This window comes from Cercospora kikuchii, assembly GCF_019650295.1.
Source record: "Cercospora kikuchii DNA, contig_00001, whole genome shotgun sequence".
Lineage (NCBI taxonomy): Eukaryota > Fungi > Ascomycota > Dothideomycetes > Mycosphaerellales > Mycosphaerellaceae > Cercospora > Cercospora kikuchii.
In genome coordinates, this window is record NW_025408582.1 from 2,632,350 (window position 1) to 2,655,791 (window position 23,442).

The window sequence follows — 23,442 nt, forward strand, 5'->3', positions numbered from 1 at the left end:
CTTGAGATTTCGGACTGTTGTGATATTCTGTGCTACATACCCCTGAATGTCGGTGCAATATGTAATGTTTGTCCTTCCCACGACCGCGAAACCGTCACATCTCTGGCAATCTCAAGCTCCATCTGCAGAACCCGCAGCCAGCATCCTCAACCCAATTTTTCACCTCCATATGCGCCATTATGGACTTCGAGGCATCAGATTCTCCAACTCGGCTAGACACGTTGCCGGACCTCGTCTTTCGAGCCATATGCAGCCAGCTGGGAGTGCGTGACTGCCAACATTTGGCACTGGCTTCCAAAGCTTGCTTACATGTGGCGAGAGCCACTATCTTTGCCACGATCACTGTCAGCGCCGAGTTGCACTCTCCTAACAAGATGGTCGCCCACATTTCACAATTGACGGAACGACTGAAGCGACTCCACTGCCTTATCCATGTCAGAACGCTGCGGCTGTTCGGTGACCCGAGATGGGATGAGTACGGGTTTGATGAATACGGTGACCATCTCCGTGGAAAGTGGGAGCATCCGCCATACAGCGGCGACGATGAAGACTGTCGTTTGGACCCACCAGACAACATTGGGCCAGGAGTGCGACTGCTTTCACAATTGATCTCTCTGCTACCGGGCTTGAAGGACTGCGTGTATGCATGGGATTTACCAATTCCTCACGACCTATTTCAAGCACTCGAGGCTCGCAGGTGTCGGCTTCACTTTGAATTATTTCAGTTACCTGACCTATTGCGTTTGCCTCACGAGCGGGACAAGGTGACTGGGCCACTTGATGTGAGACTTGCGACCTCTCCACTGCTGCATACAGTGAGAGTCAACGCATACGATGAGTACCACAGTGGCGGGTATTTCAATTTTCACCTCGAAGGTCTGCTCGACATGGTAAAAGGCCTGGCACCTAGCCTACGTCAAGTCAGCTTGTTGCGAAGGGAACCTGAAAATTACTCGACTAGTGGCAAGACTCGGTGGGAATGGCAAGGAACCGAGCTTGGAACACTAGCAAGCGGGCTCGCCTCCCAGGGCAGCTTGACCTGTCTCGAACTTGCTGGGAATAGGTCTACCGCGCTTAAAGAGATGCAAGCCTGGCACGAGGCAACAGACTTTTCGACACTGGAAGAGCTGAAGCTGCATGAGCCTGTTGGTCCAGCCACCTTAGCTTGGATGGTAGACTGCTGTGATTTGAGCTCACTAAGGCACTTGATATTGCATCTCCACGGATCGGATGCCAGATGTCAAGCTACGCTGAATCTTTTCGCCAATATTGGTCTCTTGACGCAGCTCAAACTGGTGGCGTGTATCGATCAAAGCCTTTTGTCGGCGATCCTGAAGAGACACGGCCCAACCCTGCGAGATCTGGTCGTCGTTCCCGAGGAGACCTCAGACATTGATAATGCATTTGCGGCTAAACTGATTGCAAACCACTGTCCCATGCTCGAAAGACTGACGGTGCCCATCTGTCGCAGGCAGGGAAGCGTTGAGGAGATCGCCGTGTACCAAGCTTTCTCCCGTCTCACACGGTTAGAAGAACTACACGTACTCATGGAATTTGTCCTAGCAGGCAGCCATGCGGCAGATCTCAACACAGCAATTAAGAATGCCCTCATCAACCATGCCATTGACCCTTATCTGGCTGTGTCAATTTTCGGAACAATCGGCAACGGTATGACTGAGATAGCTTCCAGTACTCGCTTTCGGCGTCTAGAGATTCGACCCTCGCACAGTCGGAGACTATCAAACGGTCCTTGCCAGTGCATACACGGCATATACACTAATGTAGATAACACCATAGCAGACACAGCAGTTGTCTGTGAGTTCATGGCAGGGCACTGGATATGCCAAAGGAGCAAGTGAGCTAATTCGCCCAACGAGATATTCTTTGAACGTGGTGAACGTCAAAGCTTCAATCATGATTGTCACCAAGGTTTATCAGGGCCTCTCAGAACCGCGTTTTACGAATTGTGGCCAAAGCAGGAGGGAAGGCATTGGACTCAAACTTGGCACAGTTTCCCACTCGCTATCTGATGAGCCGATGCGGCTGTTTTGACATGATGCATGATCTGATGAGCAGGTATCTAACTCTTGCAACTGAATCCAAAGCTTTTCATGGATAGAGAGCCAATCTGGTTACGCGCTTGCACTCAGAGGTAGTTGCATTCAGAGGTAGCCACTATTAACAATCGCCGAGGAGGAAAGGAACAACGTCTGGCAAGTTACGACAACGTTTGACCCATCAAAATTTCATGCTCTTCTCGCTGAACTGAATGAACTTTAACTCCAATGCGAAGCTGACACGCCTTGGTCGCGACACGACTTGTGAGCCACCTGCCTCACACATCGAATCAAACGATGAGTGCAAACGAACTACAAGCGCTCCTGCGCTTTCTATCACAAGATGCAAAAGTACCATTAGCCACAGCCATAAGCAAAGCCAAGACCCTCCAAACCAGCAACCTCGACTCTGTAGACAAACTTGCCAAAGCCAAACCAGCAGATCTCAAGCCTATATTCGAAGACGAGAAAGTTATCAAGCAAATCATCGCGGCGGCTAAACGCGTCTCCAAGAAACGAGCAGCTGGCGGCGATGATGCAGCGATCTCTACGCCACCGAAGAAGAAGGCGAAGAATGAAAGTCTGTTCAGTGAAGAACCTCTCGCTCCAGCAGATCTTGAGGAATCGTTGAAGCTCCCGTACAGTGAGCTGAGCGCGGATGAACTGCAAGATGTAGTTCTACACACGAATCGCGCGCCACTTGTTCTTGCGTTTTTGGTGATTTTGTTGAAGCATACCATGCCTGAGCAGCCCCTCTCAAGCAGACTGAGCTTGGCGCAGGCGTATGTGAGTGTAACGAGCCGTTCCAGGGCCGTGTATCTGGGCATCGAAAGTGGGAAGAGTGCAGAGGAGGAAGGATTTGGGGAAGGGCAGCCGGTGGTGACTGTGGCGGGGAAAGAGATCAAAGTATTGAAGCGATGGGGTTATGAATGGAAGACTGAGGTGAAAGAGGAGCAGGAGACGAGCGATAAAGCGATCAAGACTGAAGAAAATGTCGACTCTAGGAATGACGACGCTGAAGGAGCACTGGCGACAGAAGAAATGCCACCGCTCTGGGCACTCGATCTCGAAGCACTCAAGAAGACTGACAGTGGTAAGCAGCCCGCTGCTACACAAGCTGGGAATCACAGCGGACTTCCCATCTACACTCCGCAGTCCGCTAGAGCATATCTCCTCAAGTCATTTGACTCGCCGCCAAGCGACGACCAAGCAGGCTCGAAGAAGCCATCGGCAGCAGCCCGAGTGGCACTGAAAGAACAGAATCTTGGAAAGTTACTGCGAGCGCTGGATCTCTTATACGATTCGTGGAGCTCGAAACTCAGCCCACTCGAGCTAGATCAGCGCACATGGAATTGGTACGTCAAAGTACGCCCACCTGTCGAAGATGGCGTCGCGGGCTGGGGAGAAAAGAAGAAGCTGAAGCTCGCTGATATTCTGGCCTTGCGTCACGTTCCCGATACTTGAAGTGGAGTTCGAACAGAGCAAGCGCTCAACTTTGTGCCTGGGATAACCTCATCTCGAGGGCAGCCACTGCGCCAGCTTTTCCAGACTGCTAAAACCGACGGCCCTTGAGTGTTGGAAGACTTCAAACAAACTCGCCACAGGCTTTTCATCCAGCCATTCAAGATCCTGCCGTTGTCCGGCAGTCTCTCGATCGATCAATACAGCGTTCCAGCCCGCATTTAGCGCACCAACGACATCCTTCTCGTGCTCATCACCAACATACACTTTCCGCCACTCTACCGACTCCCCGTTTTCAGCTCTCAGCAAAGAAGTTCGAAGCACCTCCTCCGCAGCTTCAAAAATTCTCTTATCAGGCTTCTCATGCCCAACATCGTACGACATGACAGAAAAGTCAACATCATACTGCTCACATTCGGCCGCCACAGAAGACTTCGCATAACGCCCACCATATCGAAGCGAACTGACTTTCAGCCCAAAAGACGTCAATATATCTGGCACACGATCATCTGAATTGGTTATCACGCCAATTACGACGCGAGTGTTCTCTGCTTCATGTGCTTCACGGAGTTTCCTGATGAGAGGTTGGACATCTTCGAAAAGTGTATAGCCTCCATCGCACCAGAAGCGGTGGAGAAGTTTGGGCACCATACCGTTGGGTATAGCTTGCTCGGGTGGAATAAGAGGTTTGAAAGTGTTTGTGATGATCTTGGAGCAGTAATTAGCGTTGCCTCCGACTTGTGTGGAAGAGAATGGCGTCAGCTTACATTCGTCCACCACCTCTCGGGATTCATGCCATTGGCTTTGCCATAATTCGGGTTCTGTTTCGATTCTTTTTTGAATGCTAGAATCAATATTAGATTCTGCATTTGACGGGACTGAGTCATGTTATTCTGTAAGATTTGCTTGCGCACCTGCTTTGAAAGAACTGTTCACATCCTCATTTGTGAAACCACTCAAACCAAATGATCGAGCGACGTCGCCGTATTGTTGTGGAATCGAGTATCTGGGCTTGAACAGCGTACCGAAGGCATCGAAGCAGATGAGGAGATTCCGAGGAGGCATGCTTCAGTGTATCGTGTGCTTATGTCAATTCGCGATGTTGCACGCTGAAGGCGCGTACAATTTACTCGTATAATGCCTGAGGCTGCTGTACGACTGCTCTATGATCTGCGCGAGAAGAGCTTCCCGCGACGTCCGCGTTGTTGATGGAGATTTCAGTAGGATTGAGTATGAGAGATGGAAAGTAGCGCTTGTCGGCACAATTCACTTGCATGCCGAGACGCTTTGACCTTCAGGCGGCAGGAGCGTAACTTTGCGATGCGTAGCCTAGTAGTGGACAGCAGAAGGGAACTTGGGAAACACGATTACTCTACGTTTTCTCTCAGGAGCTTGATTCCGCAGCTGCCTCGTTTGTTGCGACAGAGTGCCGTAGCTACGCTGCACAAGACAGAGATACGAGGATCGAAAAAGCATTTGAGTTCTCCGGTTAGAGAAAGACGGAGCCTCAATCGCCCTTATGCAGAACCCACTCCGGATGCTTTTCAGCAAGCAACCGACTGATTGCACCATCCGTCGAAATCTGCGATCTTCTGTCTTTGTTTTCCTTCATAACTGCGAAGCATTCACCTGCAAGCTCGCCAAGCTTCGTGTCCTCACTGGCCTTGAACCACACGATTCTGCTGACCATGCCGCCATCATAGTGATCGTACCTCGAAGGAAACTCAAGCTCTACCTTACCACCTCGGACTACAATGGAAATGTTGCGCCAAGAGCCATGCCGCTTGCCTGCCTGTGTTGCCTGTTTTGCTTACCTTTAATAGAATCGTCCACTTCGTCATCCTCGTACACATTCGTGGAGCACTCCGCGAAAATGTGAAGGTTCTTCCTGCTATGCACATGCTCGAAGTCTTCGAACGTACCCTTGCAATTTGCGCGATACTGGAACGGCTGTGTCACCTTGTCCAGGAAGCCGGCCTTGAGGAAATCGATAAGCGCCTTGTTCTGTTCTTCGTCCTCAATGGTGTCCCACGGCTCCAGAAACATGTGCTTGCGAAGCGCCTTCGAGCGGGTAATGGTGTCCTTGAAACTGGTGTTGACGCGTTGCAGACGGAACAAGTCCATCGTATCGACAAACTCGAGGATCTTCTCGACGAGCTCGGGGAGCGCGAACACTTTCGATCGTGCTTTCATGGAAATCCCATCAGGTTGTGGATGTGCAATCTGCCATTGGTGTCAGCTCAAACTGCCTGAAAGATCTTGCTTTCAGCAACCTTCTTGTCGCCCTTGTCGAGCATGTTCGCTGCAGTTGGTTGCGCCATCTTGTCATCGGCGAGGCGCACTTGTGCCATAACAACGATCGCGAGGCCGCGTTATGCAATTGTTGATGGTTTTGCTGACTTGTCGAGAGACGTGAAGCAAGTTCGGTTGCACCGCAACCACGGAATGGAGCTAACAGCTTCAAACAAACACGCCAAGGCTTCACATGCAGATGAAGTGAGGATGGAAGCCAGCACGTCTGAGGCAAACGGCTATCGCGGCTGCCGCAACAATAATGTCCTTGGCTCGCTTCATGCCGGCGCGATGAACGGCTCTCAGCGCGCAATGGTCTTGCTGAGCTCGTAGGTATCAGCACCATCAACGAAATGAATGGCAAGCTGTCATGGAGATTAACCGCAAGGTCCCTCTGCTTCCAGCAATCAAGAACCCTCAGCGTAATCGAATGCCCTCTGACCACGAATATCTGGCGAGAACGACAGGAATCATCGTATCTTCAACAAGACTGGCGATTATCGCTCGTACGTCTAGTCTTGTCTGTCGACTGGACCACCAGCATTACTTTATGCTTTTGCTTTGATGCTTCTTGTGTCAGTCCAGCTTCATGCCTTGTGTCAACTTGAGAGGGGACAGAGTGTCGAACTTTGTACCTTCACTATAGTTTCGTGGCGTTACATCGAGTTCATCTGTAAGGTGGAGGTGTTGTGCTCAATTCTCAAGTGAGGAGCTGACCTTGAAACATCGCGCATTCTTCCCACCCAATGACACCAACCACTTTCTTGCAGCTCCTGTCCATAAGGCCCAGGTCACTTCTTCGCCCTCTGAATTCCGCCCAGGAATCAAGCACTACCACACAATCATCCGGTGCAACAAATCCATTTCGTCGTTCATCTTCGGAAAGAGGCGCCAAGCACACTGCAACAGGTCATGCAGCGTAGGCTCCTCGACGTGAAGACAGTCAGATTTTGCCAAGTGTCCGCAGTGCAATGTGACATGCACGCTCACCTCCTTTGCCGTGACCTTGAGCTTGTTCCATGATAATCCTGCTACTCTGTCCTTCCAAGCTGTGCATTCCGCTGGGACCCACCATCCTGAAGCGCACAGCTTTGCCTGAGCCTTGAACCAGTCCTCACCAACATCCAATTCGATGACAAGTCTTGAATCCGTGTAGCTCGTGGCAATACGAAGCCCCGTGAACTCGAGAGGACCTAAATTGCCACGAACTCTCGGCTCCTGCAGCAGCTCTTCTACAGCTTTGCAGAGGCCTTCCTGTCTCATTTGCAGAAACATGTGCTGTCGAAGTTTCGGCGATGCGCTCATGGTGTCGTTGAAACAAGCACTGACGCGCTGAAGCACGTGCAGTCCGAGCGGATCGAGGTTCAGAAGGATCCGCTCGAGCAACTTCTGGAGTGTCGAAGACTTTCTGAGCAGTAATACCCATCGTTATTGTGCTTATAGGATTGATGATAGTGGTAACGTCCATTTCTGCTGCAATGAAAGTTGGGATTGCTTCGATGTCGACAGCCACTCCCTCGCGATCGAGCGCTTGTTGTTTGACAGCCGCCGTGTCGCTTCTCTGTCCTGTCTCTCGTGCAATCACTGAAAGGTCTTGTCTCCAGGGTCTCGAACCGCATAGTACCGTACAAGAGTTTGTGCAAGTGAAATTCGGGCTTGTTGTTCCTCAGACGATAGAGAAGTCGGACCAACAGTGTGCAATTAGAAAACAGAAGGCAGGCAGCAACACGAATCTCGCTCGTGCCAATAACGCATCAAAAGCAGACGAGACCGTTGTGAAGTGAAGGGACACCCTCACTTCACATGAGCCAAACTCCCTGCGCATTCCTCACGCGCTCGTTAGCCGTCTCCTTATCGCCACTGATTAATGCCCGAGTACCGCGCCGCCGGCCTGTGAACCATCCATCACGAACGCACTCCAGCAAAGCCACACAGTTTGCGCCCACATAGTCTCCGGCACATGTCCCCGGGTACAACTCTCCTGCAGCAAAGGACAAATATGTTCCAGAAGACTCCAGCGAAATGGACCTGCAAGACCGTTCCCGCCGATTTCGTTTGTGCCATTTGGAAAGTCCATCGTGAACGAACGTCGGCCCTTGGCGACTGTCAGTTTGAGGCGATCCGTCGTCGATCGTCTACAATGCAGACAATTGTAGAGTCCAGGAATGGCCACCCGGGAAGCGTCGCAAAACATTGTTGCTCACTTGTGGAGCGAAGCAGCCAAGTATACCAGAATGGGCAGGGAACTGAGAGAGAGCACACAGCTTGTAAAGACCTTCAGGCCTGTGATCCCGATTCCCGCTAATAACGCATCAAGAGGAACTTCTAGCAGTGTGTTCTCTCACACCTCACTTATTAGTATCTATTCCCAACTGAGATCTTGCCCTAATCTTGCCCATAGTACATGACCCTGCCCAGGCCCCCAAGATGAGCCTTCCCTGCGCGAATCGCCTCGTCTGCCAGATCACCCAGTGTATACTTTCCACCAAAGCGCGCCATAACATCATACCCGCAACAGTGCAACTCCAGCGCATGTTCCGGATGATATGGCACAAGGAGATTCCTCCACGATTCGTTCCGCTCGATCGGCGTGGTTCTATCCATCGCGTCGGCAGGAGGATCACTAATCATAACACCTGGCGAATCTTCCGACCAATACAAGGAGATGTTCATGCTGACTGCAATTGCAGCGGAGGGTGTTCCTCGCCCAATGGGTCGCGTGTTGGTCCAGAAGGGGTACAGGAGATCTTCGATGTTAAAGAAGAAACGCTTGTAGATGTCTACTGCCTCGGAGAACTTCGTCACATGGATGCGTCGCGCATCTGGCTGTTCAAGGTGCATCGTCCTTCGCAAATCGGGAGAGGTTTGAATGATGGATTGAAAGGTGCTGTTGACCCGTTGGATAACGAAGAGCTGTCTCCAGGCGTTCAATTGGCCCAACTGGTAGAGGATACATTCTGCCAGTTCCGGAATCATGAAGACCGTCGTTGCCGCATCTCGATGCATAGTGGGCGTGTAGTGACGGAAGCTAGGCTGCTAGTAGGCAGTGCAGTAGTCGGGCAGCGATCGGTCGAGATGTCGTGCAGTAGTCGGATAGGTGGGCAGCCCAGGGTAATGATGGAGTATCTCTAGCTCAGTGATCGAAGATTGAGTAGGAATATCACGATCGATGTGAGCAGAAGCGGAGGGTGGTGGAGGCCATTGAAAAAGGGCTGCCGCGGAGGGCAGCACGTGGAAGGTCATCGTGTCCTTGTCAGCGTGCAGGCGTGGTAGCGGAAGGCACAGGTAGCGTTGCGGACATTGCGAGTTGCCGGCATCGGTGCACCCACAGCAGGTGGGAAGACATTCGTGTTTTTCCTTCCCTTAGTCTTCGGCGGTTGCTCGGCTAGAGGACGATAAATGGGTCACACGCGCTGACGAGCGCTACTAAGCAATGGCGCGAAGTCGTTCCTGGATCCCTTTTTTACCCGGTCCCTGATCTTCTGGCAGCCACGCGCGTCCGGAAATCTTCACCGAAACGATGGTATAGCCATTGTTCCACAAATTATGTCGCTAGAAGCAATCTCTGTCTTCAACGATAATTTCCCTTGCGCCGCCACTCACTTCAGGACGGTGTTTGCACCTCTTGCGGCAAGATACTGCTGCACCTGGGTCGTGTTGAGACTCCGCACGACGGCGTAGATCTCTGCGTTGTAGTAATACAGTCCTGACTTGGGATCTTTGTACTTGGCGGGCAGCCCGGTGATGTCGCAATACTTTTTCTTTGGCTTCAAGCTGGGCGCAGCAGCGATGCTGGTATAGGTCACACTCGGTCCTCCAAAGCCAGCAGGAAGCGGTGTGGGCGCGAGACCGTTGTTCTGTTTCGCGTTCTTATCCAAAACCAGGCGACTGAGATCCTGGCTCGCCTTCTCCGCATTGGGGTTGAGGGAGGGCGTGTTCGTCCCATCGCTGTTGGGGAAGGGTGTGCTCGCGCCTGAGTTCTGCTGGGTGTTGATCAGACTCTGCTGCGCGCGCTGCGCCTCGGACAGGATCTGCTTCAAGTTCTTGTTGCGACGCTGCGGCGGTTTCCAGTTGGGGTTGCGGAAGGGCTTGTGGATCTTGTGCATGTCGAGCGTGTCGAGCAGCGCGGCGTGCGTCTCGTCGTTGGACGCGGTCGTGATGGGCGCCATGGTGAGGGTGGGATTCTCGTCTGCGCCGTATTCGATGGATGTCCTCGTGAAGTGGTGATGTTTCCGCAAGCAGGGACAGCGCAGTAGACGAATGGTTCGCTCGTTCCAGGTGCAGCGCAATCGATCGGCATGTCAGCGTCCAACGCCGAACAGTGACCACATGCATCACGAGGGGCACCATACCGCTCAGGCACCGCTTTAACTAACACCCACCAATCTTCTCGCCCGACCACTTTCCTCGTACAACCACACGCCCACCATGAAGATCCTCTACATTGGCGTACGTCCGCCGCTTTCCTCACTGTCTCCATACCATACCACGATGCTTCTGACACGAATCCCGCTGTAGATCCTGCGCAACGAATCCAAGCCCGCCGTCGAACTCGCCGCCGAACGAGACCTCTCCAGCTTCTCCCGCTTCACGCGCTCCAGCGTCGGCGAGTTCCTGACTGTGTTCGCGAAGACGGTCGCCGAGCGCACCAACCCAGGCCAACGACAAGACGTTGAAGAGCAGTCCTACACTTTCCACTCCTATGCGCGATCCGAAGGCGTCTGTGGCATCATCATATCCGACCACGAATACCCTAAGCTCGTGGCCCACCAGCTGCTCTCCAAGATCCTCGACGAATTCCTGAGCAAATTTCCCAAATCCGCTTGGGAGAACAGCAACGGCGAAGTGCCGTTCACGCAGTTGAAGGAGTACATCGTCAAGTACCAGGATCCACAGCAAGCGGATAGTATCATGAAGGTGCGATAGCTCGATCCTGCTTAGACGGAAAGCAGAGGAGAGGAGGAGACACATAGAGCTGACAATAGAATGACAGATCCAAAAAGAGCTCGACGAGACCAAGATTGTGCTACACAAGACCATCGAATCCGTGTTAGAACGAGGCGAGAAAATTGATAGCTTGGTCGCCAAATCCGACGGGCTGAGCGCACAAAGTAAGATGTTCTACACGCAAGCCAAGAAGCAGAACAGCTGTTGCGTGGTCATGTAAGAGCAGAAGCAGGTCAGAACACACAGGACTGGATATTTGGTGGAGAAAGAAGATGATACCTGGCGCCAGAGAAAGGTCTTTGCGCCGTAGAGCAAAGAAGGGAGGAGTTCGAGGAGTTCTTTTGCAGTGGGAGACTTGACCTTGAGAGGGATGAATAAAGCGAGCGGAGACTCCAGGTTGATGCTAAATGATGCTGTTTGAGTATGGTAGCCATGAAACCAACGTGCAGTAGGATTATTGTGGCGAGGAGGCAAAATCCGATACGACCGAGCTCAATTGATCGCACACGCTTGCCGACGCCGGTCTAAGCAAAAGGTGATGCAGTGAAGCAAAAAACAGTGTCTTGCCACCTTGGTGAATTGAACCGTACCGATCCAAACTGCTTGAGCCGTGGTAGACTCCTGGCAGATTTTCCGTGGCCGCACGCAAATATCAAGCGCTGTCGTTCTCTCGAGACTTACTGATTGCACTACCAAAGCGGAAAGAACTGTTGGATATGCTGGTCCTCGACCTTCAATGTCTAGGAATGAACCGGCGCTGGACAAGAGAACGCTTGCCGCCACAATCTTAATATTGATTGTGACGAGAAACGGAGAAGGCAGCAGTGAGACTTTGGCATTCATGAGAACGGATCAATCTAGATGTCCCTTCGAACTCAGCGATCGTTCGCAATCCATTCTCGAGCTGCTCACGCTACGGCAGCAGCTCATCGGCCAGTCGTTCGTCCCGAGTAGTGTCGACTAGTATTCGTGCTCGCAGTGACAATGCTTTCGTTGCGCTTTGCCTTCTCCTTCGGCTTTTCACCTCCTTCGGCCATATCCCAGAAGCCAGTTTCCATCTGCAAAAGGTTAGCAACGCCAGTTCCACATGCCCGTGTCGTTGGCGGCAAAAGGATCGGGTCCAAGTGCTCACCTTCGTAGCATGAATAAAAATCTTCACCAGCTCCTCAATCCTCGTGGGGCTCTGCTTGTGCGCATGTTTCTCGATGAGACCTGGATCGATCAGCCCATACTCAAATAGTCCCCCTCAGCGAACGTCAAACTCACCACATCCTGTCTTAACAGCAGCCGTATAATCCTCTGCGACATAATTGTCGATCCAGGTCGCATACCGATTTGTCTTCCCCTTTCCATCAGCTGGAAACAATCGACCCTGCAAAGCTTTCAACCTCTTCGCAATGACCGCATAGCCCAACAAGCAAGGCGAAAGCGCAATCTGCAACGCCAACCAATCTTCGCTCTGGCCCACATCCAACACAAACCTCGTGTAAGCCGTGCAAGCCTGATGCTCCTCATACTGCAACATCATCTCTTCCGTAACTCCAAATTCTTCGCATTCTTTCACATGCAATGCTGTCTCGCGCTGGATATGCAGGACAATCGCCGCAGCACCAGCGATGTTTGGCAATGTCTTCGCTTTATATCCCGCGAGAGCGTTCGCGCGCGCGAATTGGATGAGGTAGAGGTAGTCTTGTATCATGTAATTTTTGAAGCGTTCCGGATCGAGGCTCCCGTCGCCGAGCTTTTCTACGAAATCGTGGTGTGTAAATTCGTGCCAGGCGGGTTGGACGTCAAAGCGGTCAAGGAGGTAGTCGATGAAGCCATTAGGTGGGAAAGGAACAATTTGGAGCGAGTGGAAGTGGTTGATTGGACCGCTACCAACGCCGAGCTTGAAGGCAGTTTTGATTCCAGCATCAACATAGCGGCAAGCGGCGACAACAGCTTGAGTGATTTCGAGGCCATGAGCGAGGTTACAGGCGAGCGCAGAAGCTAAGGAGCAGCCGGTGCCGTGGGTATCTTTGCTTCTGAGGTAGGGAAACTCGATGATGTCCATCGTTTCGCCGCCGAAGAGGATGTTGCAGACAAGTTTCTTCTCCGCCTCGCTGCTTGCTGTCTTGTAGTCTGACGTGAGAGGGAAGTGGCCACCCTTGAGGAGGACATATTTGGGACCAAGGGAGTGGACTTCCGCAGCGAGTCGTTTCAGGTCTTCGAGCCCATCGATGGGAAAGGCTTCTTTGCCAGCTTTGCGGAGTATAAGAGTGGCTTCGGGTATGTTAGGTGTGAGTACGGTGGTCAGTGGCAACAGATCCGAGACCATGTTTTTCACAGCCTTTTCTGGAAGCAATTGTGCGCCACTTGTGGAGACCATAACCTGAATTGATCAGAATGCACGAACAACTTGATTTTGAATGATGGGCATACAGGATCGACGACTGTTCGTGCAACATTATGCTGCTGAATAGCGGCCGCGACGGCAGCAATGGTCTGCGCCGAAGCAAGCATTCCTACAGACTTCAGCGTCGCTCATCGACTGACGCTGCATGAGCAAGCCTCGTCGTTCTTACCAGTCTTGAGAACATCAACGCCGATATCATCGATACACGCGTCAATTTGCTTCTGCACGAAGTTTGTTGGTGTCTCATGGATTCCATATACACCTTGCGTATTCTGTGCAGTTAATGCAGTCGTCGCTGTCATTGCATAGCAGCCATGCGCTGACCAGGATCAGCATCAATGCCATGGCCTACGGGCCGAACTGACTTGCCGGCAATCACTTTTTGATCGGCTTCCAGCCCACTGATTCATGGTCAGGCCGAAAGCTCTGCTTCTCAAAACTTGCATCGAACTTACGCTCCTCCTGAGCTGTCCGACCCAGCTACTACCAGCACGCGAGGAATCGTGGTCGCCATAGCCGTTGCTTCGAAGTTGTTTGTTTAGGCAAGTCATCGTTCCAATTTTGTAAACGTCAATCCGATGTTTGCAGCGGGGCGGCCCGATGACGTTGCAGCATTGGGTGGAGCTCTGCGTAGCATGCCAGCGTGGTACAGATTGGCAAGCAAACACTTGGGCCATTGCATATGGCGAGCATGACTCTTCCGTCCACAGAATATTCCCAACGTGTCTGCTACCGTGAATGCAAACAACGAGTTAGGAGCACACCTTCCAGCAGATTCTGATCAACAGTCATGACTACGAATTAATGCCAGCTCGAGATCGCTCAATGCTAGTCTGAATCATCTGTGTCGAACTCAGGCACATTGGGATCTGAAAGTTGTCAGTGTACTGCCTAGCAATCTAAGTCCATGCAACGTACCTCTCAGAAGCTGATACTCGAATCGTCCGTCAATCTGGGATATTGCATTCCTAATCGTATCCTGACTCTCCTGCGGTATTGCCGTATCTTGGTCTGCGTTATCAACAGCCAAAACCAGACCTCTATTCCCAGGACCGAGTTTTTCAACAAAGCTCATGATGCCTGCTTCTGTGAATGTTGTAATGCCACTGAATGTGATGACCTTCAGGTTCTTGAGCTCTGTCAGGCTGCTGAATACCGCGTCACTGATGCCATAGCCGCCTACGTACAATTCTTCGAGACTTGGCAGACTGATGGCGAGCATACCGATATGGGAATCGCTGAAGTAATCTGAGATACGGAACAAGCTGAGCTCTCGTAGCTCCTTGAGCGATGTGAAGGCGTCGATCAGAGTGTCGATATCGTCTCTTACGACTGGATCTGGGTCTGCCCGTAGTAACAGCCGTTGCAGGCCAGCTTGTTGGCTCAAAGCCTGATGAAACTCGCGATGGTCCTTCACCACATACATGCCGCCTTCATTGGCATTGATCTGGAGCTTCTGTAGCTTGATATCTTTACTCTGTAGTACTGGAAGTAACAGATCCGGAGCAGAAACAAAGTTGGTGAGGCTGACTTCACGCAGGCTAGTGCAATTTCGCAACCACTCGACCATCTCCAGGTAGACGTCATTCTGTGTTGCTTTGAGATCTAGTGTACCCGTGGATGCGGCGAGTGCCAACGTAGTGATTGATGTACATCCTTGTAGCAAAGCGAGTGCAGGCAAGCCATCCGCGGCGAGGCCCAGTTTCAGCGACTGCAGGCTGTGTCCATGATGGTTGAGGGCCAGGCAAGTCTCTGCGCCAATCCGACACGAACTGATATTCTCAAAATAAGTCAGAGTGTTCTTTTGCATGCCGCTAATGAACGTAGCGATAGCGTGATCAGCATCATCGTTGAGAGATGAATATATCCTCAAGCTGCTCAGATTCGAACAGTGTTCGTGCAGTTGCTTTTGAAGGTCTTCGTTCGCCAAGGCTTTACCGTCCCAGAGATCGAGTGACTTCAAATGCGATAATCGCGGAGCCCATTCGGAGAGCACGCTTGAGAAAATGTTCGAATTCGTAGGTTCGGTGAGCGCTTCCAGCATGGGGCTATGCTGTGTGATTTTTTCGCCAATCGCAGTGACGATTTTCTTGATATCCAGGCGAGCTGGTCGGCCCCTTGTAGATGTCGCTTGTACGAAATGAAATTGAGCAAGTTCGCCTGAGAAGAACTTCTTTGAAATCTTGCCGCGGAACTTGTCATCATCGAGAAGATCGCCCAGATCGCGCAGGTCGAGTAGGCGTAAATGTCGACAGTAAGGGTAGAGCGTCTTGCCGAATGCGGACAGCGTGATCGTGCGCCATAAGATCGACCATCTTTGAACTGTCAACTCCTGTTCGGCAAGAGGTAGGCCTTCACCGCCGCCTTTTACTGGTGCCGAATGCGAGATGCTGTTTCAGTGTTAGCATAATCGTAGACCTGTCAAACTTCCGCCGACTTACCGGTACAGCGCAGCAATGGCACCACTATTGGCGATCTGTGCACTGCTAGTAATACAATTGTAGAGCGTTGGAAAGTCTAGGCGTTCAGCTAGTTCAGCCGAGAGCAGGTGGTACAAATCGACAGGGAGAGATTTGGCAGTAGCGGTGGCCATGGCCAGGAGAAATCTGGTTGCAGATATCGTAGCAGAGACTTGAAATGATACAATTCAGCACTGATTGCCGGGCAACCTCCTAAGGCGCCTTTGTTTGATGGTTTGCATGGGATGATGGAGTTGACGGGATCTGTTGTGGAAGTGACGTTCTCCACGTCAAGTCGCGTCTGTTTCGCGTCTCGCATCTTCCTTCTTCTGCCAAGACAATCACCTACCTGCGAAGATGCCCGTGTTGACGTTCTCGCTATCGCCAGAGGCGACGGAGCGCATATTCGAGCTGTTGCAATGCCTCGCGAAGTTTGGAGACGCCGTTTCCGTGGAGGCGAAGGGTGACAAGGTCCGAAACCACCCTCAGAGCGCTCTCGCTGGTCATCAACGGCTTCTGATCAGATTGTAGTTCACGTTAACGGCATTGAACTCTTCGAGAACCGCATATGCTTCTTTTTCACTCGACGCCAGGTCCTTCTTCCTCGACTATGACTTCGATGCGAACAGTCAAGCTAGTGGCGGAGACAGATTTACCTGCCAGCTCTACAACAAGGTAGGAGGAGTTAGGCAACAACCTCTGGCTCAATTGACCGACAAGCAGGCCCTCCAAGCTGTTTTCAAAGGACGTGCCGGAGACGTAAGACGTCCGGAGACAGCGATTGAACGTTGTGACGTAAGCATTCACGACGGGGAAGAGAGCGCAGAGTGCCGACTCATTGTCAAGATGCTCTCCAAGCACGGTACATTGAAAGCAGTTCTGATTACATGTGTCTGCGAGGACTAATTTGATATAGGAATGACGAAGACATACAGGTTGACATACGAAGCAGTAGAAGTCATGCACGCGCTTTTCGACAAAGCCGCAGCAACCCAAGGCTTTCGAATTTCGTCCCGCATACTGCGAGAATATTCAGAGCATTTTGGCCCAAAGACAGAGCAACTCGATATTGTAGCGCAGGAGGGCAAGGCTACCTTCACGAGCTTCACGGAGAGATCAGTTGATCAAAAAGGTATGATTCATTTCACGGAGCACTTCTTCGCTGACAATGCCGGCAGGGATGCTCCAGCAACCACTCGAGACGGCCATTGCGATCCATACTGAGGACTTCGAAGACTTCCACATGCAGCAAGATTTGCACATTGTGATCAACGTGAATGATTTTCGGGCCATTGCAATACATGCCGAGACACTTAGAGGTCCTGTGACGGCACGCTTTTCGCAACCGAACCGACCTTTGCAATTTGAATACCAGAACTTTGGCGTGCACAGCGAATTCACCTTGATGACTACAGGAGATCGACGAGGTGTAGCTTCTGCTCCTGTCTCGAACGTCAAATACATTTCAACCCGGGCGAACGGCACTTCGTCAAGCAGACAGCCTTCAATGGCTTCATTGCAAGGCGGAGGGCCAACTTCGAATGCGCCACGGCCCACAACTCGTCCGAATGCTGGAAAACCAGTCTCGATCGAGAGCCAACGTCCCACCTTGCGAGACCAGGTCTCTACGATGGGCGCTTCCATGGCAGAGGACGAGGATCCTGATCCGGACAGCCTCTTCGTCCCTGACGGCGGTGCTGGGGACGACCAAGCTTGGGACGCGCCGAATTATGAAAATGACGGGGACGAGATGCTCGGCTGGGATGCAAGCAACGACAACTTCACCGCCAGCATGCGTCCGACCATCCGCGATCTGAGCGGCAGAAGCACCGCGCAACAGTCTGGCCGAGGCACGTACAATCCTGATGCTCTGAAGCCTCGACGCCAAGAGGACCTAGAACGTGGCATAGAACCTACCCAACGACTGTCTCAGGTGAGTATTTTGAGCTTTGTGGCGGATCAGAAGCCCACCGCGGAAAATTGCGGCGCTGACAGAAATCCAGCTGCACGGCATGTTCGATTGAAACGATGGAGTGTCAATCCTCAGCTCGGCGATCCATGCGGACGTTGGGCTGTCACAATAAAGCTTGTCGCGCAACCTGCAAAGATGGCACTTGCGGTGCCGGACAGCGCTATCTCGTTCCAGCGGCCTTTGACGTCGCCGTTCTGGTCGGTTGGTGTGCCGCAATTACCATGCTCGCCCCATCCCCAGACCAAGACTTTACCGTCCCGCGTCAGACCAAGACAATGTTCACTGCCGGCAGCGATAGCCTCGAGAAGCGGGATATCAGCTGGAGGGAGCTGTCCATGATCGCTTCTTCCCCAGGCTAACAGCTTCCCTGAATCCATGAGCACGTAGATCGAGCCCCAAGACGCTGCCACCTGCTTCCACCCAGGAACGCTATCAGGAGCATCTTTCTTCACTCCGAAACGATCACTTCTAACGAGACCAAGTATCATGAAGTCCCCTATGGATCTGTCTCCGAACAGGCAAGTGAAGTCTTTACCGCAGACTGCATCAATGACCTTGAAAGGAACATTGTTGATCTTGCGAGGCCGCGATACGATCTCTGCTGGTGCGCCGAGCTGACCTTGCCTTCCTCTGCCCCAGCCCCAGACGTCGCCACTTGCCAGCACCACTACAACATGTCCCATGCTACTGGCGACCTTGACGATTTGATCAGAGGGTGAGATCAGCCGCTCAATCTTCGCTATGGCTTCCGAGAACGATACCTCGGGTCCGAGTCCAAGCTCGCCGGAGGTCCCAGATCCTGATACGTAGCACGCATCTTCCGCAGCGGCAAATGTAGCAGACCAAGTTGCTGCGATGTGGTTTACGAGGCCATAGTCGGGACCAGCGGATCGCTCCTCGGTCCAGACAGTATTCAGCTCCTTCAAAGAGCTCCCCATGCATCTCCCGTCGGTGTTGTCACCTGCTGCAGCGATTGAGCCATCGTTGAGAAGTGCAATAGTGTGGTTGCCACCAGATCCTAGTTGCTTAACGCCCGCCGAAGAGCCAGTGAGCGACCCTTGACATTCGTGTGGTGACGAAACGTCTTCTACATGGCCTATTCCAAGTTGACCAGATCCATTCGAGCCGAAGGCAAGTAGCTTGTATTCGTGGGAGGAGTCGTTCATGTCTGCAACGAGGATAGGCTCCAAATTATGATCGGAATTCAAGGAGCGGGCGTCACAGATCTCGAGAATACTTCAGCCATGATCTCCAGTTCTGCGGTGCGCCCAGGTGTGATTCACAACATGTCTAGTAACCATACTGTGACAGTGATGCGCGTAAAGCAGAGTTCACGTCGGAAGCGAAAGCGCCGACATATCACGCCAAGCCCACAGACAGTCACGTGCTTGATTTCGCACCTTCCACACCTCGAAACTTTCGCGACCAAGCACGGATTCGCGCCGACGACGACGACTTCTCACACCCAACGCTCCACCCTCCCTCATCGACAACACCGACAACATGTCTGCCGTCCAGAGCGTCCAGTGCTTCGGCAAGAAGAAGACCGCCACTGCGGTCGCCCACACCAAGCAGGGCAAGGGCTTGATCAAGGTCAACGGCAAGCCTCTGTCGCTCGTTGAGCCTCAGATCCTCCGCTTCAAGGTCTACGAGCCTCTCCTCATCCTCGGTCTCGACAAGTTCGGTACGTGGAATCTGGCGTTGTTGGTCGCAAGGAGAAATGAGCATTGAGAATGCGCAAGATGGAAAACGTGAATGGAATGGGAAATATGCTGGAAGAGGAGGAAACGCTACATGAACACAATGGCATGAATGAAGACCGCATGCTAACACATCTTTTCACAGCCGACGTTGACATCCGCGTCCGCGTCCGTGGTGGTGGTCACACCTCGCAAGTCTACGCCATCCGTCAGGCTATTGCCAAGAGCATCGTATGTCCCACCGAGCCTCCGCAAGTAGGCACTCGGCCGCCGCATCCCAACGGATGATGAGCGAGAGATAAAAAACTTTTCCCCATCTCACAGACCATGGCGAGCTGACAATGATGTGTAGATTGCCTACTACCAGAAGTACGTCGACGAGCACAGCAAAAACCAGCTCAAGCAGGCTCTTGTCGCCTACGACCGTACTCTCCTCGTTGCCGACAACAGACGCTGCGAGCCAAAGAAGTTCGGTGGTCCAGGTGCCCGTGCCCGCTACCAGAAGTCTTACCGTTAAGCGGTACGATTTTCATGGATTTCACGAATCACAAAAGCGCTGGTGTTTGGTTTTGCTGCTGCATGGCTTGGGTTACTTATGGCCCGTGATGCCCTGACGGATACCCATATACGGCTTCTGTGGAGGCTATAGAGTAGTAGTGTCGAAGCTCCACACCATTGAGCTCGAGCAAGAAGAATCAAAACAATTCATCCCAGCGATTCTACTTCCTGTGCAGTTCCTCTCGTATGCCAGCGCCAGACTCCTCGCTAAACTCAAAAGCACCTGAAAGCCCTCCTCATCGCTCGTGATTACAGCCTCCTCTCACGCCAGCTCAGTGTCCATTTCACCATCACTGCTTTCCTCATCGTCAACGTCGACAACCTGAGTCCCATTACTCCGCCTCGCACTGGCAGACCCCACGCCATTCGTGGATCTCCTCCCACCTCCAGAACCACCACCACCTTGCTCCTTCGCAGCCTCAATCCCCACCTTCGGCGCATCCCTCCACTCCGTCTTACAAGCCGGACAAGTCTCACTATCCCTCTGCGCCCTAAACATCTTCCCCACACACGCCTCATGCAATCGAATATTACACGGTAAATTCGGACATCTCTGTCCCACCGTCACGATCCCCGCGCAAGCCTTACAAAACTTGATCTTCTGATGTGGTTCCTCTTCTTCATCCTCTCCTTCCATATCCCCATTATACGCATCCACAAGCCACTGCTGCAACTCCATAAGCGCGCGTTGTGAAGCCGTATACCAAACCGTTTCACGCCCACTTCGTGATTCAATGACAGTCTTTTCAAACCAGCCTTCTTGAACCATAGACTCGATGACTTTCTCCGCTTGCGATTGTGTCAAACTGGCATTCTTCGATTGTGTCTGTTGTGTTTCTTCATGTCTTCCTGAATCTCGTCTATCCACATCTCCTCCAGGAGCTTTCGCCAATTTTCCTGCCTGGAACGATGTGACCGCCATGATCTCTTGCCGCGGCGTGTTATATGTATCGAACATGGCGTCGAGGATGCGCTTGACATATGCTATATCATCAGGCGAGTGCGTTGTGGCCAGTTGGGTGAGGGAATCGCTGGTGGTGTTGACCAAGGCGTAGATTCTTTCGCGGGAAATTTGGTGGAGCGAATTGCGGATTTCGAAGTCGAAGGGGTTGAGTGCGTCGTTGATGCGTTGGATGTAGTCTTCGAATTCTTCTTCTGTGACGTCTTCGGGGAGGTGAGGTCTGTCGGGCTGGATTGCGGTTCGGATAGAGGATATTAGCGGTTTGGCCTCTTCGAATGTGATGGTTTGGCGGGCGAACAGGGCCTGAAGGAAGGCGCGGTGAGTGTGACCATAAACTGCGCCATCTTGCTCGTCGTCAGACATTCTGTGCAGTATGTGAGAGATGCAATAGATGTTCGTGGCATGGACGCGTTTGAATTTCGTGGACGACGCGTCTTGACCCCGCCCGCAAAGCGACCAACGCCCTCACTTCGCTTCCGTCCACCACAATGACGATGTGCCTCCGGAGGAGTGCGATGCAGCACGATAACACGAATCCTTCGTCTCGGTAGCGAACGCGGCTGCCTCACCGTTCCTACAAGTAACCTGTGCTGAGAGCGTTTTCATCTTGAGCATTCACATACTATCGACATCTCATATTCACCCAAGCAGACACAGCAGCCATGACCTCCTACCTACCCGGTCTCCCGGACCTTCGCAGAGACGCCATTGCATTGTACACCATTCCAGCCTTCTGGGTATTTCAACCCGACCCTCACTAGAATACCCTCTAACCTCCACAGCTCATCGCCGTCACACCCCGCTTCCTCAGTATGAGACTCTACGAGAAGCAAACAGGCTCCAAATTCGATCCTCGCGCCCCACGCAACTTCACGGAGAGCGTAACCCATGCCTCGAAATTAGACCAAGATACCAAAGGCTTTATAGTCCGCGGCGAGGCTGCGATGCTAAACAGCTTCGAGAACTTCGGTCCTTTCACTGCGGCTGTCGTAGCAGGAAGTGCTGCCAAGCTGAATCCCGCGACTCTGAACGGCCTGACGATCGCCTACCTGGGCTCGAGGGTAGTGTACAACTGGGTGTACATGAATAGCACCACAATCGGAATGGGTTATGCCAGGAGCATGTCATATTTGACCGGGCTGGGATGCTTGTTTGCGATGTTCATTCAGGCCGGAACGAAGTTCAAAAATGCTGTATTGTGAGCTGGGAATAGTGGAGAGCTCGACAGGTTTCGGGATGACAGTACGAATACAGCATACTTGATCTTACCGCGCGAAGTCTGCTGCCCGAGCACACTGCATGGCAGCTCTGCCCTCGTGCAAGGTCCACATTATCTCAGCCTTACTGTGCATAGTATTTGCACGCCCTCGTAGAAGCATAGCCTTGAATGCAAAATGAAAAGTCTCCTCAGCTGGACCCTAAGCTTTTCCAAATCTTGGTTCGAGTGAATCTAAAGCTCATCTGTACCACCAGTATAGGCTTCAACTGACGACACTTCATGGCAGTCTGGAACTTCCATTGACGCAATGTTGATGATATATGAAAGTGTCCAGACGTCGTTGTCTCGAATTCATGAATGGAAGCATTCACAATGTATTCTCCTTTGCCAATGGATCAAGGTGAGCATGTTACCACTCTTATTATGCTGCATCTGTGCGACCGTGGACGAGGAGATGTGCGATGACGACGCAAGTATTGCTGGGTCGCGATGTGGAGGGCCTTGCTGACATTGGAAAAGTCGCCGAAGGTGTGAGCTCGCTCTCCGTCTGGTCCCGTTCGTTCGACGTTGCAATGAAGCTGTGAGCGGCATCGAGGCACTCATGAGCGACGGTGGTCTCGAGCAGTAATGTGTCGGTAAAGATCTCGAGCTTCCATCCGGAGACATTTCTATGAGGACTTTGCAAGTCCTGCCGACGGCGGTGCGACTGAGAAGACGGATTAGAGGGCCGGGCTGGCGACCCCGGTGATGTTGGCCGATGGTAGTCTGCGCTCGTTAGCTTGAACTGGCGCTCGCGGTGAATGGAATCGTGCTTCAGGGATAGTGTGGGCCGATGATGGAGCGAGTCGATCTCGAGACCTCAGCTGATGTGTTCTGGGAGAGTGTTGGTATACTCTTTCCGCTTTCGAGCACATCACGGCACCGTCGATGAGGTGCTGGGGGTCTCTGAAATATGAGGAGTCGCTCACAACAGTACTGATAACCTTCATGCATCCGAGGTCAGCCAGATGACCAGCATATGAGCAGTCAGGGAGGAAGGATGTGTCATGGGCCGTCATGATAACAACATCCCCAGGCATGCGAGCTGCAAGCTTGTCGGCATCATCGAATCTTGAGCATGCCACGCTGGATCTTCACTTCAAGCCTTGTTCGGGCGCTCCGGGCGCCACCAAGGGACTTCCTATACCCACGGCTTTTCGGACTTGCTTGCACAACAACGTGGCAGAATCGCCCCCAATGTGGCTGAACAGCCACTCGCCGGAGATTTCGACATCGAGACCGAGACTCGGGATATGCTTGCAGACTTCGGTATCCAGATTCGCTTCGACGCTCGACAATGCCGGCTCCAGTTTTCGGCATTCCGTGCAGATATGCGTGCAAGATCCGATGTTCTCGAAGAAGCCGGTCCGGATGTGTCCAAC

At 52.3% G+C, this 23,442-nt stretch overlaps 15 protein-coding genes across 15 annotated transcripts; 6 read left to right on the forward strand and 9 right to left on the reverse strand.

Moving 5' to 3' along the window:
- Positions 1-374: 374 nt before the first annotated feature.
- Positions 375-2,030, forward strand: CKM354_000099500 (uncharacterized protein; the record flags this gene model as incomplete). Its single annotated transcript, XM_044796103.1, has 2 exons — positions 375-1,668; positions 1,939-2,030. 2 exons carry the CDS (start codon positions 375-377, stop codon positions 2,028-2,030), a joined length of 1,386 nt encoding a protein of 461 aa, XP_044652038.1.
- Positions 2,031-2,354: 324 nt separating this feature from the next.
- CKM354_000099600 (uncharacterized protein) lies at positions 2,355-3,521 on the forward strand (the record flags this gene model as incomplete). The annotated part of the gene is made up of 1 exon (XM_044796104.1): positions 2,355-3,521. One exon carries the CDS (start codon positions 2,355-2,357, stop codon positions 3,519-3,521), a length of 1,167 nt encoding a protein of 388 aa, XP_044652039.1.
- Positions 3,522-3,569: 48 nt separating this feature from the next.
- Positions 3,570-4,583, reverse strand: CKM354_000099700 (uncharacterized protein; the record flags this gene model as incomplete). Its single annotated transcript, XM_044796105.1, has 3 exons — positions 3,570-4,226; positions 4,286-4,362; positions 4,433-4,583. The coding sequence occupies 3 exons, from the start codon at positions 4,581-4,583 to the stop codon at positions 3,570-3,572; spliced, it is 885 nt and encodes a 294-aa protein (XP_044652040.1).
- A 442-nt stretch (positions 4,584-5,025) lies between these two features.
- Positions 5,026-5,869, reverse strand: CKM354_000099800 (uncharacterized protein; the record flags this gene model as incomplete). Its single annotated transcript, XM_044796106.1, has 3 exons — positions 5,026-5,267; positions 5,333-5,741; positions 5,792-5,869. 3 exons carry the CDS (start codon positions 5,867-5,869, stop codon positions 5,026-5,028), a joined length of 729 nt encoding a protein of 242 aa, XP_044652041.1.
- A 772-nt stretch (positions 5,870-6,641) lies between these two features.
- Positions 6,642-7,115, reverse strand: CKM354_000099900 (uncharacterized protein; the record flags this gene model as incomplete). Its single annotated transcript, XM_044796107.1, has 1 exon — positions 6,642-7,115. One exon carries the CDS (start codon positions 7,113-7,115, stop codon positions 6,642-6,644), a length of 474 nt encoding a protein of 157 aa, XP_044652042.1.
- A 1,080-nt stretch (positions 7,116-8,195) lies between these two features.
- On the reverse strand, positions 8,196-8,816 carry CKM354_000100000 (uncharacterized protein; the record flags this gene model as incomplete). Its single annotated transcript, XM_044796108.1, has 1 exon — positions 8,196-8,816. One exon carries the CDS (start codon positions 8,814-8,816, stop codon positions 8,196-8,198), a length of 621 nt encoding a protein of 206 aa, XP_044652043.1.
- Positions 8,817-9,409: 593 nt separating this feature from the next.
- CKM354_000100100 (uncharacterized protein) lies at positions 9,410-9,979 on the reverse strand (the record flags this gene model as incomplete). The annotated part of the gene is made up of 1 exon (XM_044796109.1): positions 9,410-9,979. One exon carries the CDS (start codon positions 9,977-9,979, stop codon positions 9,410-9,412), a length of 570 nt encoding a protein of 189 aa, XP_044652044.1.
- Positions 9,980-10,238: 259 nt separating this feature from the next.
- Positions 10,239-10,977, forward strand: CKM354_000100200 (palmitoyltransferase YKT6; the record flags this gene model as incomplete). The annotated part of the gene is made up of 3 exons (XM_044796110.1): positions 10,239-10,259; positions 10,329-10,727; positions 10,804-10,977. 3 exons carry the CDS (start codon positions 10,239-10,241, stop codon positions 10,975-10,977), a joined length of 594 nt encoding a protein of 197 aa, XP_044652045.1.
- Positions 10,978-11,683: 706 nt separating this feature from the next.
- Positions 11,684-13,666, reverse strand: CKM354_000100300 (uncharacterized protein; the record flags this gene model as incomplete). Its single annotated transcript, XM_044796111.1, has 7 exons — positions 11,684-11,815; positions 11,890-11,969; positions 12,024-13,128; positions 13,179-13,261; positions 13,322-13,471; positions 13,522-13,553; positions 13,608-13,666. The coding sequence occupies 7 exons, from the start codon at positions 13,664-13,666 to the stop codon at positions 11,684-11,686; spliced, it is 1,641 nt and encodes a 546-aa protein (XP_044652046.1).
- Positions 13,667-13,980: 314 nt separating this feature from the next.
- CKM354_000100400 (uncharacterized protein) lies at positions 13,981-15,745 on the reverse strand (the record flags this gene model as incomplete). Its single annotated transcript, XM_044796112.1, has 3 exons — positions 13,981-14,021; positions 14,071-15,542; positions 15,594-15,745. 3 exons carry the CDS (start codon positions 15,743-15,745, stop codon positions 13,981-13,983), a joined length of 1,665 nt encoding a protein of 554 aa, XP_044652047.1.
- A 223-nt stretch (positions 15,746-15,968) lies between these two features.
- Positions 15,969-17,635, forward strand: CKM354_000100500 (uncharacterized protein; the record flags this gene model as incomplete). Its single annotated transcript, XM_044796113.1, has 6 exons — positions 15,969-16,082; positions 16,143-16,286; positions 16,335-16,473; positions 16,528-16,743; positions 16,790-17,544; positions 17,615-17,635. The coding sequence occupies 6 exons, from the start codon at positions 15,969-15,971 to the stop codon at positions 17,633-17,635; spliced, it is 1,389 nt and encodes a 462-aa protein (XP_044652048.1).
- A 19-nt stretch (positions 17,636-17,654) lies between these two features.
- On the reverse strand, positions 17,655-18,749 carry CKM354_000100600 (uncharacterized protein; the record flags this gene model as incomplete). The annotated part of the gene is made up of 1 exon (XM_044796114.1): positions 17,655-18,749. One exon carries the CDS (start codon positions 18,747-18,749, stop codon positions 17,655-17,657), a length of 1,095 nt encoding a protein of 364 aa, XP_044652049.1.
- Positions 18,750-19,086: 337 nt separating this feature from the next.
- CKM354_000100700 (uncharacterized protein) lies at positions 19,087-19,800 on the forward strand (the record flags this gene model as incomplete). Its single annotated transcript, XM_044796115.1, has 3 exons — positions 19,087-19,267; positions 19,429-19,514; positions 19,636-19,800. 3 exons carry the CDS (start codon positions 19,087-19,089, stop codon positions 19,798-19,800), a joined length of 432 nt encoding a protein of 143 aa, XP_044652050.1.
- Positions 19,801-20,103: 303 nt separating this feature from the next.
- CKM354_000100800 (uncharacterized protein) lies at positions 20,104-21,165 on the reverse strand (the record flags this gene model as incomplete). Its single annotated transcript, XM_044796116.1, has 1 exon — positions 20,104-21,165. One exon carries the CDS (start codon positions 21,163-21,165, stop codon positions 20,104-20,106), a length of 1,062 nt encoding a protein of 353 aa, XP_044652051.1.
- Positions 21,166-21,464: 299 nt separating this feature from the next.
- On the forward strand, positions 21,465-22,004 carry CKM354_000100900 (uncharacterized protein; the record flags this gene model as incomplete). Its single annotated transcript, XM_044796117.1, has 2 exons — positions 21,465-21,539; positions 21,585-22,004. The coding sequence occupies 2 exons, from the start codon at positions 21,465-21,467 to the stop codon at positions 22,002-22,004; spliced, it is 495 nt and encodes a 164-aa protein (XP_044652052.1).
- Positions 22,005-23,442: the final 1,438 nt, after the last annotated feature.